Genomic DNA, 13445 nt, shown 5'->3' with positions numbered 1-13445 from the left:
AGTAGGCGGGTTATACCCTGAACTGGTTGCCAGGCAATCGCAGGGCATATATTTCAACATGAACCATATATGTATTGGTATCATAAACTGTACTAGTTTCATAAGAAATTTAAAGAAGAAAAAAATATTTTTTATTTATTTATTTTATTACTTACAAAGTAAAAAAAAATTCACATAAAAAAATAACGTTAATATCACAACAAAATCCAATTGAATTATTTGTTACTGTTAAAATTTTGTGTTGCTTATTGATTTATGGGTTTTGACTGAAAGCACCAACTTCCACATCCTGGTTACTTGCAGCATACATTTAATATAACTTTTCATAAATTATGTAGAGTCATCGAGCGGTCAGAGATAGTCCCTGATTAGACCAAAATTATAATCATTGTTCAAATTCAACACTGAATGACATCACAACTTCCTACAAAATGTGCTATTGAAGTTGTTGGCCTTGTCTCCCACGAACGTTAAACAGGTTACAATACATTGTAAAAGAAATTGCACTGGCTCACAAATGTGACATAACTGTGTTGCGCAGTGGAAAACTTTCATTTCATGCAGACAATGCATTTGATCTCATTTGATGACACACCTGACATCGCTGCTGCAGTGTTATCGCATCACCTGAGAGTAGTTCAGCCGTAAAACATGCCATCCATTCAAATAGATAAAAACAGGTGCTGGGAATATCAAATTGTTTCTGTAGGGGCGTGGGTTTGGATGTTAAATGTTTTACATTCCATCTGCTGCACATTTTTTTGTACAGAAAGAGCTTGAGGGTGCTGAAGTGCTCCCTTGTTTTCATTCGTAAAAAGCAAAGCCAAGTAATGGTTGAAATGAATTCTGACAGAATGACCAGTGTGTAAATTGATCAAACACAGGCACATATTTATTTTCTATTAATTTATTCTAACGGTGCACACTCAAAAGAGGCTTTGAGCGGTTTATTGTCGCTCGCAGTTAAAGTTGACTGCAGTTCGCAAGTCAACCCATGGCTAAATAATAAGGTGCTTGTACATGGAAGCTAACAAGCTAACAAACAAAACACACACAACGACCCAACAGTTTAGCATACCTTGAATCACGCAACGGATTCCGAGGTTGACGATAATCAAGACTGGTCGCCCCCTCGTTCGTCATAGCAAAGATAGCATGCCGCTTGACAGGAACCAACTTGACCCCGGTTTGGTGGGTTGGCTTTCGGCTGCAGCAGGTCCCCATCCTTCCTCCAAGCCAAAAGTACCTCAACGCGAGATGATTAGCGACTGCAAAAACCTCGCAGTTGCACACGGCATGCTTCCCTAACCCCTCTGACTAATGTTTTGGCGACCTGGCAACCTCGCCCATCTCGTTCTACTGACACAAGGCCGATTGTGTCCTACAACCAGGCCAACTTTGACATGGTCTCAACTGTCTTGTTGTTTGTCCCTCAATCGCTCCATTGTGCGAGTCCTCCTTTGCTCCGGGTTGGACACAGATGGTCACCCACCGCAATTTCCAGTCCCAGACAAATAAGGCTTCTCGGTGTTTTTGCCCAGAGGAAATGGCAACCTTGTTAACGTGGGTTTTCATGTCTCATGTTCTGTTGCCCTTTTTTACGTTTTCCCATCTATGTTTCTGATGCTGTAGTTGCTTGAGTCCGATTTGGCAGATTTTTATAATTTTTGTTAAATCTGTCGGCCTCCCTGGATACCTGCCACGCACATCCATCGCTGTCATGCCATTATAGTTAAACCAGGGATGAGCAACTGCCGATGCACCCTGTGCCCACTCTGAGACTGAGTGGCCCCTCCATTCATTTTCCCCAAAAAATGTTTTGAAAAAACAACATGAACATTATTTCTTCTACTAGAGTGAACAGCCACAGATTCACCTGTTTGCTGATTCTTTTGTTTTTTATTTTTTACTTTTTGTTTTGGTGGTTTTACGCATGATGGAGCTTTATCATGATTTTTCAGAATATTTTTTTAGGTTTACAAAAATAAATACATTTGAAATCGCCCCAACAACGCCCGCCTAATTTTCTCAATGCATTTCAACGGCTGTCAATAATTCCGTGTAACCTTCGTAACTAAATTAATCATCTGTGTAACTGACAACAGTGAAACATGTAATCAGTACACGGCACAGGTGGTCGTTTATCATCCTGTCAAGTTTACATGACTCACGCTAGCAACAGCCGATGCAACAATGTCTACAATTGTACAATTTTGCATCCTTGACATTTGACTTTTTACATCTCAGGAGTTTAGCGGTTCTGTTTGGGACTGGAAACCAACCTGGAGTCCAATATTGTGGGTGGCCCCAATTCTGCACTAAACTTTTACAAAATTGTCTTTAGAATTCTTCTAGGATTTCCTTCAGGATAAATTAAAAAAAAGTATCAAGCTAATCTAGCCGAACCTATTTTAACCTAACCTTTCGTTAGTGCTACGCTTTGATCTGAGTCCTAGTGTACCACCATTTCAGACGAAAACAGAAATTTTAATTGACAACATTGTCAAAATAATCATCATCATCATTTCATACAGACCTGCAAAAATGACTGAAGACGCTGTAAAATGCATGCCAGGTGAGCAGTTTCCGACATCAGCCATGTTGGCGTATATGGCTTTAAAGCTAACGCATAAATGACTACAATGTCTTGGGCTGGTACCCTCGAAGGTTTAGGTATTGTATCCTTGAGACTTGACTTCTACATATTGGGAATTGATAGCGGATATAAAAAGTCTACACACCCCTGTTTGAATGTCAGATTTAAAAAATGAGACCAAGTCAAATCATTGCAAAACTTTTTCCACCATTAACGTTACCTATAACCTGTAAGTGTGCACACTGCCATGTGACTATAGGCTAGGCTTAGAATAAACCAATCACATTCAAACATATGTTTGGTTGGTTAAATGGATTGGAGTCAGTACGTACACTTATTGTTATTTTTTTCTCACTTTGTCTACTAAGATTTGCATTCAGCTGAGTCAAAAACGAATTCAGCTATGAAACAAGTAATTGTTTTGTTATAAAGAAAAAAGTTGACCTTATTTTGCTAAATATTTTTTTGCAAATCCACTTTTAAGAAACTGCCACCTCCAGAGGGAATTGGGGGATCATCCAAGAGAGGTAAGACGTGAGCCCAACAAAGCGCTTTAAACAGCCGAGCGCCAGTCAATGAAAATACTGTTTGTTTGTTTTCTAAGAGGAATCAATAAGTGGAGTCGTCAGGCAAACTAATCTCAATTTCCAACCTCGTCTGAAAAGCTCGCAGAAACTTTGAGAGGAAATAGCCCACATACTGTAACTTATCTTTTTTCCCCCCCTTTGTGTTGCAGGTAAACAGACACAGATGTTCTGCAGTTGTCACGCACACAAAATGGGTTGACATTTTGACTGGGGGCATGAAAGAGATGCCAGCGTACAGACCGATGTGCAGCACTGACATTTTATTCCAAGCCAAACGCGGCACAAAGGTCAAACATTCTCTAGATGACTTCATATACATCCCTGCTAAGCCTTTTCCAAATGAAGGCTGGCGGTATTAGAACCCCCGTAGGACCGATCACCGTACGGAGTGCCCTGAATAACTACCAGTCAACTTTCCTTTGTTTAATTCAGATCCTCTGCGAGATTGGGAGGATTAATCCTGCAGCCTGAGGGCCAGGTTAAATATTCAGGACATTCAATTTTCAGGCCGACTTCAAAGACACACACACCAACGTTGGGTACTGAAACGCCTAAATGGGCCTCCAACAATAACACCTGTTTGGAGACGAGTGTTGCTTCGTAGCAATTTTCTTGCTAATCTTGCTAATTAACCTGGTTCCGTCTCAATTAGACTCATTCTAGTTCAGATGTGAAACCAAAAGAGAAACTAGTAGAAATCTGTGTGCGGCTTTTGTGGAAAATGGTGCCACTTATCGGGGGGTCTATCTAGCACCAGATATTGTATTGTATCATTATGCTTCTTGCCTTGCCAATTTTTGCCAATTTGCTTATTGCTCTACCTTAGGGACATATACTGCAGCATCTTAGAGGACTTTTTAGATCCCATCTTGTGTCAGATTGTCCAAAATATATTGTGTTCTTGCACTGACATACAGCACAGACAATTCAAAGTTTTGTTCAATGTTTGAGAAAAAAGTTTCCAGGAAAAAAAAAAAGGTAAAAATTGTACTTCATTTGGTGAAACTGAACCTCTTTTTGGCATCCATCTTGCATCAGATATTGTTCAAAGTTATTAAGTTGCCTGCTTGTTCAGGATTTCGGATCTGATCACCAATCAGCGAGTTTAAAAAGATGATAATCAATTACCAATTTGATCAGAAGATAGACCAGTCTATACAATCTATTTAAATAACTTGCTTTACCAATTGGTACCGGCCTAGCCCACAAATAGCCAAAAATGTGCATATAATTGATGGCCATTCAAATGTATTGGGAAAAATAATAACAATTAAACACTAAAAATTCTCCACAATTTTTTTTTTTAAGATATTTGACAAAAAAAGGAATTTCCATTATTTTGTATTTTGCATTTGAACGGAATGAGCGTGAGATTGTCCTCTCAGATAAGAATAGTACAGAGCTCCATTCTCATCTTCAAGTTCAGAGTAAGAGGAGAACATTTAAGTCTAATCCATTCGCTTAGCTCGCTTTGTTCGTCATTCTGAAGCGATGAAGAGAAGAATGTGTTGTGACACCTCACACATGCACACACGCACACACCTGTCGATAAATCTTTAGCCAGTGGTGCTGCTTGGAGACGTCAGAGAGAACACAGTGAGTCAATCGTGAGTCATTGTCTCTCTGGTCTCACCTGACGCGGTAGGCCCTGACATTTACATGGTTCAGACTTTTATGAAGGAGTTTTCTTTTTAAATATGATGTTTAAATGAATGCTCGATTGTCTTTATTTGCAAGTTACAATGTAATTAATGTACAAAAAAAAAAGGCCCCAAAAAGTATTCAGCCTTTACAAAATTGTTAACTGGCCGCCTGCTAAAAAATTCATTAATGATCCACTCCATTCATCCTGCTTGGTACCTGACATGTGACCAGGCCGGTTATTAATTGACTACGGCAGGTCAAAGTCTTCCGGACGAGTCTTGAGGCCAAAGTGTGACAAATAAGACTTTGTGCAGGAGCCGATACCGCTCGTGAAAATGCAACACAGACAACCATGTGGATGTTAAGATGTTGTCCGCGGGCTTTAACTTTTCACTTTCTCTACGAAAAAAAGAAAAAAGAAAACACACACATTAAGCATTTTGCACCTCCAAGCAATGACAACAATGTGTTGTTGACAGAGATAATAGTTGTCGGGCAAAACAAAAGCGTCCTCTTTATTTGAAGATGAAGAGGACGCTTTGTTTTGAGGCCTGCTGCTGCACAGCAAGCGGTCACTCAGACCCGCGCACTGCACGATTGGCTCTTGCACTTAATTGTGACCCCCAGCGTAGGAAAACAAGAAACAAGACTTTGAGTGTCACATACTAAGGACTGTTTTTTTTTTTTTTTAACAAACAACACGCCGTGATTTTCAATGAAAAAGTGTGTTGCCCATGGCCACTTAAGCTACACAAGTGGACAAAATTGTTGGCAAAAAATTCTATCCTTCGCTTCATCTGGTCCATGTTCAATGCAGTCCACACCAAGCCACCAACGAGCAGAGTGACTACCTTCAAATAAGACAAGTGACTAATTACAAGTTTGAAGCTCGACACCTGGAAAGCTAATTAGAGGACGCACCTCGGTTGAATATTTGCCTATGTCAAATTATTCTCTTTTCCCCCCCATTTTATGTTACAGTATGTGTGTACAATGTGCACAGTTTGAATGTCTCTGCTAGTAAATATATAAATAATTTTGTGATCGATTTTTTTTCTTTTTCTTTGAAGCATTCATTTTGATTTGTGCATGCCATAAATTTCAGGGATGCTAGTACATAGTCATAGCCATGGACAACAGTGCCTTGCGAAAGTATTAACCCCCCTTCAACCTTCGGACCCATTGCCACATTTCAGGCTTCAAACATTAAGATATAGAATTTGATATTTTTATTTTTAGTTGTTAAAAATCAACATTAAGTGGGACACAATCATGACGTGGGACGAAACTTACATGATTTTTTTTTTGATTTTTTTGGGTGTGTACGCAATTGACTACCAAGTTTGTTTGTTTTTTGCTTGTTTTTAAACTAAGCAATTGTGACCCCAAATGTTTTATATATTTTTTTATCTGGAACAATCAATGTATTAAGCATAATGAGATATCAATCAGTGACTTTGTAGCGAAATACACACAACTCTTGCCACCACCATCAGCCCTTAACATTTTTCTTAGAATTATAAGCACCCCCCCCCCCCCCCCCCCAAATAACATCCCAATTTTTGTACAGCTTGCTTGGCCTCTGATTTAGTTAATTCTGTTCCCACCATGAATGAGTCATTGTAAACCTGAACAAAACAAAAGTAGTATTTTGCTTTTAAATGTTTGCTTCGTGTGCTTATAAACCTCCATTGCTGAAGGTCTCTTTACTCATTCAGTACGTCCTGATGACGAATCTTTCCGGGTAGCTCTCTTATGCTTATCCTTAATATAGTCATTCATGTCACCATTCATGTACGACGCTTGACAAATTCGCCCGACCTTCACCCGATGTAAGACGCATGCTCTGAAAAAGCGGCAAAGTGTTCCACTAGATGTTAGGCCGCACACCCTCCTGACATGATGTAAGCAGATTGGAGATAAGCCTCTTTGTTGCGGCCTCCCGATAGCATCGTCGGGCCTTTCAAGTCACAACGCTTTCAAGGTTTTTCACCTTCTGCGTATTTGTTATGGAATGATAGACAAAAAATTTGTTATAATGACAGCACTTAGTTGGATATTAAAGATGCTCGGCCATGGGTGTCAAAGTCAGGCCCATGGGCCAGATCTGGCCCAACACATCAGTTTACGTGGCCCGCGAAGCAAATCTTGTGCATCAACTTCCATGATTTTTGTTCAAATCTCCCAAAATTTCAAATGCCATCATGATCAACATTAAAATAAAATAGCATAGTTGGCCTAAGTATTCATAAAAACTAGGCTTTTTGTAATAGGGAAATTCAATTTTGTTGTAAGCTACCATGTAACATTATCACTATGCCTATACACGGTAAAATAAAATTAGGGCTGGGCGATATGGCCAAAAAGTAAAATCTCGATTTTTTTTAGTTAATCAGGACGATTACGATTTTAACTAATTCTAATCTAATAAACCCAACAAACATTTTTTTAAAGGTATAATTTATTCAAAAATAATTCCTGTGCAAAATGTTCAGACAAAAATAATGTATACTGATTCTAAATCAGTTTTAACATAAACTTAACATTCATAGTTTGTGCTATATAAATAAAGATGACTTGACTTAAATGCCACAATTAAATGACACAATGAAGTAGTTGGTAGCTAAACGTGTTTTGTGAACCACCCAACCAGCATTCTGCCACTTGTGCAAAATTACAAAAACATTTGAATGTAACATAAGATTTAATAATCCACAATACAAAATTTTATTTCACGATTTAGCAAATTTTCAACAATTCGATTTTCACAATGACGATGTATAAAATTAATTTGATTTATTGCCCAGCCCTAAATAAAATAATTCAAAATTGAATTCATACTGTTGCAAATACAATTTAAATAAAAGTTTAAAATGAAAAGTTAAATACAACTGAACGATACTTAGTCAGCGATTATTTCACATGCCGCTCGAGGGAGCCCGTACTACCCTTTGTGAATCACTGGCTTATGGGTTGTATTACTGAAGCTGCGCTTGCAAAAAAAACAACATTCACTTTAAAGTCACAATTTGAGAGGAAAAAAATGTGCCTTAAAACAGGCCATATAGCTAATACATGATTTACAATGATGAGTATTTCTGCACTTCCATTATTCACTATGGGAAAACTGAGCTCATTGATTGTAGATTAGAGAAGTGATGAAGGCCACGGGGACAAACCCCTCTTTCACGTTGCATGAGATCGAGTTTCTTTCTGCCCATCGTCACAACACTCCAACTCCACCCCCTCACCTCTCTTCTACCCCTTCCCACAACCGAAGCCCCTTGCTTAGAGGGGCTGCGTGACAGTGGGTGAACCCACGTGACCTCATCCATATCCAGTACACTGCAGTACGCATGTGTAATAGTGCTGGAATCTAAGACAAATATCCTGACCAATAATTAACCACACGCACAGCAGTTTGTGAGGGGAAGTGGGGGGGGGGGGGGGGGGGCGTGGAGGTCGTCATTGAGTCCAAATGCAGCACATTGAGTCCACATGTCGGGGCGGTTATTCAACAAGTCCAGGCAAAGTAAACTTCACCCGTCCGGCGGGATAAATATGCCAGCAAACAGCCGGCAGGCAGACAAACATTGTGTCACCGTGTTTATCAGCGCAGTGTGACTCGCTATGACGGCGCTAAGAATGACGGGAGTTGGTTCGTTGATTTCACAGCTATGTGCACTTGAGTGACCACAACATTGGGTACACCTGAACACACAGGTGCTTTATCAAGAAATGTAGACGTTACAAAGTTATATTACCTATGGATGAAAATAAAAGATAAGATACACCTGATCTACAAAGGTCTAATGATTTAAAAATTAAATGAAACGGAAAAAATATATATACTGTAGGCTATATGATTGTTTTTTATTTAATGGAATTGGCCACAACGTTAAGTACAGCTTAACACATTATGCCAAGCTTTAGCCAAAGATGTATATTAGTGGAGAAAAAAGATACAAAATGGACAAAATTATATAAATTCAATTAATTCATATTAAATGTATATATATATATATATATATATATATATATATATATATATAATAATATTGGCCACCATATTGGGTACACCTTAACACACAATGAAAGACTAAGATAAAATGCAATTAAATAAAACACAAATGAAATTATGCTTACTTTGGATTGACACTGCAGGAAAGGTATTCACTAATACTATATGTTTACCGTGTGAAAAAAGTCAGTAACGCGGTAAAGTTGACCACAAAAATGTATATATCATTTTAAAATCACATTTGCGATGCCCAGAACTAATTTTGGCTCCTCCCGCGTTTCTGCACAGGCATTTGTTGCTGACGGACGCAATTTTCCGGCAACAAAAATGTTCATCCATGGATGATGACTTTAAGACTAAAAAGGAAATGAGAAAGTAATGAAGTAATTAATTACAAAGTAATTTATTGAATAATCAATAGTATAGTCGATTTGTTTGTGACGGCCCGAAATATTTACGGGAAAAAAATTACACATTGCTTATGCAAATGTACCAAATGTTATGGCCAGGGAGTGTAAACTGTGCAAGAAATGCCATAAAACTCCCCCACTGGACAAATGCTGTCAATATCAACTTTAGAAGGATTTGTCATGCAGTAAGTTCAAAGCGTTTAAAGCTTTTTGCATTACATATGCCGCAGGAGATGTTTTGCTTGTCGCTAGTGTCACTGCAGGCGACTCGCATCGTTTGAATATTGACATACTTCCGGGCCGAGGCAACCAAATATCGTCTTGGCTGATGACAAACATCAAGGTGGATAAATGTGGGACAATATATTGCTGCCGCACTGTAGCCACTTGGGGTTGTACAGACTAGACTAGTCCAGCATTTTCAACCTTTTTGCACCAAGAACCTCTTTGACAAAATACTCAGCTCTACAAGTACTAACAAGTTGATGTAGCATAATAATAAGCCTAATTGTTCATTAGGCAAAATCTTTAGTCCTAAAGTGTATGTGATATTATTGTATGCCACTGTAACATTATGCCAAGTTTGAACAATGCACTTAAACATGTAAATACATTATTTATCATATATATATATATATATATATATATATATATATCACTCTCGTCATCAACTTAACTTTCATCGCAGTATTGTCCACCAAAAAAAAAAAAATCAAATTCATGCAAGTCCTAGAAGCCATTGCCATGAATCTTCAACCTCTGATACTGCAAAGACGCACCAAAGTCTTTGTGGTTGCATGTTGCTGCACGCAGGCCAAATGTCAACATTACGCAAAGTCTCATCTTGTTGAAGTTTTAGCATATTAATCCAATTACATACAACCAACTAAGGAGGGTTTGCAGGTTTAAATTAGTATACAGTGTTAATTTATGAGTTTATATTAACAATATATTTATATGGGAAAATAAAATAATACAATAAAAAAGCAGAGTAGAAAATATAAGATTACTTTAACAAAATAATTAAATAAACTACAGAAATATTGCTTGAAAAATGTTAAATTGTTACATAAGAACGTTACAATGTAAGAGACTAACAAAAAAAAATTATACAGCTCTCGCTATTGTGTACCTAATAACGTGTCCTTGAGTGTTACAAGTTACACCTGAATATTGGAAAAGGCTACAGTGCAGTATTAGGGGGGGGAAACATTGGACAAAAACAGAAAAATATACTGTATATGTAAAAAAAATTATATATAACAATAATATTGGAGAAAAAATCTGACAAAAATGATTGGACAAAAATATTGAAATTATGAAAAATACAAAACATTTGAAAAAACTGACAAATATTACACAAGAATATTCGAATCGGATTAATAAATATTGAGGGGAAATGTATTGGGGAAAATATAATAAATACAATACTGAGGAAAAAATGGGTAAAATACATTAATATTTGGCTTCTTTTTTTTTATATGCAAACATTTAATAATATTTGAAAAATATGAGACAATATATGAAGTTCCAAACGGATAGCAATATGAGTATTCACCCTTTGAGACTCCCCAAGCACCGATGCCTCCAGTATTTTAATATTTCATCTAACACAACAACAACATGAACAAAGGCCTTTCTTTCTGACACAAACATGTCAAACTGACGCAGTGTAGCACCAACAACTGCCAAGGAGAACTTACCCGATGTCAGGTTTTTTTTTTTTTCCCTATGGCTGGTACTTGCTCATCCCTAATGTATAAAACATAAAAATGTCATGGAATATAAAACTATAGACAAAGACTATATACTATATAATATTCCACGCAAAACATATTTCAGCCACATGAAACGCAAATAAATGCAGGTGTGCTATTGGTGTACCTAATGAAGCGTCCCTGAGTGTTCTCGTAGCAACAAATGTGCTTAACGAGCGGCGGCCATTACTTAAAGCTTAACGCTTCGTTCACGGACACTTAACAAACTTTTATTCTGTACTTACTCGATAAAGTAGCTCGCTCCTTCCTCCGTGAAGCCTTCCTCCCATCCCTTGGGCAAGTCTGAAAACACGAAGGGGGGGGAAGAAAAAAAAAAACACTTGAAAGTTGAAAGCCGAGTCGTGTCGAGAGGAACCGAGCCTACCGGGGCTACAGGAGCCGAGACTGCCGCTTTGCTAGCTTACCTGAGCGGATCATATGTCCCGAGTTCACCGGCTCGGCGGAGCGGGGGTGCAGCCAGGTGGTCTCCCGCGTAAGGTCGCTTGTTCCCAGACACAAGTACGCACGCACAGGAGAGGGGTGGAGGAAAGCGGCGAGTGGGGGAGGAGGGAATGAGGGAGGGAGTGAAAAACACCTGTTACGCCGAAGCGAAGAGCGAAATTGGGCGAGAAGCGCACGAAAGGGAGCTGACTCACTTGATGAAGAAGACCCTCCCGTCCCCGCACACGCCGTACGTCCAGTGTTCGGGCAGGGAGTCCCGGCCCAGTGGCGCCGCCATGATCCGCTTGCCCTAGTTCATCTCTCGGCTGAGTCTCCCCGGAGAGACGCGATCACACAGCATGGGCCGACGCTGCCTTCAGGGACGTCGTCGAGAGGCGGACATTAGACTACTGCTCGTGGGAGAGGGAACTGATGACTCAGAGCTGATGAGGAGCATCTCTCATTAACCTTATCGGGTTTTGTCTTTTCTTTTTTTTAATGTGAAATTATTTGTATGATACCACAACCTGTCCTGTATGTACGACTTATACACAATACATTAGTAATAAAAAATGTAATTGATTTTAAAAAAACAAATATTTGGCTTTAAATTATTATTTAAAAAAAATTAATAAATAAGAGAGAGAGAGAGTAAAAAAATCACATTGGAGTCTTTTGCATTCTCTAAAGGCTTTTTTTCTTCTCTTTTTTTAAATACTGTATATACACTGGTGTTGGTGTAGGCCTACCTGTTGAAGACGAAGAGTCCAATAGTGCTTTAACCACAGAATGTTGAAGGGATATTAGAAAAAATAATAATAATAAATGATGGAAATATATGAAAATATTACAAAAAGAAAATCGGGGAAAGAAATATATATTTGATGGAAAAATACAAAAAGATGAGAAAAATAATGGAACAAATAGGGTAAAAAGGAAGGAGAAGAAAAAACTCTATTTTTACAGCACTTTAATATTAAGAGGGGAAAAATTGGGCCAAAAAAAAACAATTGGGGAAAAAATACCCCAAAAAGAAAATACAAAAGTATTACAAAATTAAAAATACAAAAACATGATTCAACTAAACTCGATTTGTAGTCCACTGTAACATAAGAAGAAATATTAGCCACAAACAAAAACAACTTTTTACAAAATATTAGATGAAAGAACACAAAAGTATATATATATGCAACAAAATCATACAAAATAATTACTTAATACTATTTGTAGTGCACTTTAATATTAAAAGATATGTTGGACAAAAAAGCAGTATTCGACAAAAATACAAAAAAAAATCCATTAAAAATGCACTAATTTTGAAAAAAAAATCAAAAAGACAAAAAGATTAGAAATTAGTACAACATTAAAAATATTAAACAAAAATATTTTTAAATCTAAACATATTACACATCAACCAAATTATAGCTAAAAATAAAAAATATATGTTAAAAGGAAAATTACTGTATTAGAATTTATTACATAAATGTTACATAAATATTGGGAAAAAATATGTATGCACTGTCTAAACATGTATTATGCATACATATATCAAATAGAGAATTATCTTTACAATCCCATCAATACTGTATGATAGGCCTATTTATCATTATTATTATTAAAACATTCCTATTCATTTGAACTCTTTGCAGTAAACAATTTGTGATGAGCACATCTGCCTCACTGCTTTGGATTAGTTCCAGAGTGGACCGTGACTTCCACCTTAAAAAGGTTCAACACACAGGCCTGTTGCTTGTTGTGTTTTGACATCTGCATGCTACAAACGTGTCATTGCTGGTTCCCCAGTCATTCATTATGACGCACGTGCACAGTGCATCCACAATCACTTGTCAGGAACGCTGAGTCCATCGGAATCTCCTTTTGCATCCCAGAGGAGACGTGTGGCAGCGTGCTTGTGACAACACTCGCTTTAGCCCTGTCATTTCCCAATCCGCTGTTGACAAAAGAGGGGGGAAAAAAAACAATAATTTC

At 37.8% G+C, this 13445-nt stretch overlaps 1 protein-coding gene across 10 annotated transcripts in view; it reads right to left on the bottom strand.

Annotated features, from left to right (window-relative positions):
* LOC147175462 (pleckstrin homology domain-containing family A member 7-like) overlaps positions 1-12437 on the bottom strand; it is a 72829-nt gene extending 60392 nt beyond the window's left edge. For 4 of the 10 annotated variants that reach the window (XM_086073560.1, XM_086073568.1, XM_086073565.1 and 1 more), the window contains exons 1-4: positions 12206-12436; positions 11672-11830; positions 11441-11517; positions 11261-11318 (exon numbers count right to left, since the gene is read on the bottom strand). In XM_086073560.1, coding sequence (XP_085929686.1) covers positions 11261-11318; positions 11441-11517; positions 11672-11754 — 218 coding nt within the window. In that variant the 5' untranslated portion in view covers positions 11755-11830; positions 12206-12436. Of the gene's footprint in view, positions 1-11260; positions 11319-11440; positions 11518-11671; positions 11831-12205 lie in introns of all 10 variants that reach the window. The other 6 variants (XM_086073561.1, XM_086073567.1, XM_086073563.1 and 3 more) reach the window with 3 other exon arrangements.
* Between the last annotated feature and the right edge of the window lie 1008 nt (positions 12438-13445).

The sequence above is a fragment of the Leptonotus elevatus genome, chromosome 4, assembly GCF_054856555.1.
Source record: "Leptonotus elevatus isolate MCC_2025b chromosome 4, RoL_Lele_1.0, whole genome shotgun sequence".
Lineage (NCBI taxonomy): Eukaryota > Metazoa > Chordata > Actinopteri > Syngnathiformes > Syngnathidae > Leptonotus > Leptonotus elevatus.
This window is presented reverse-complemented; position numbering and strand designations above follow the sequence as displayed.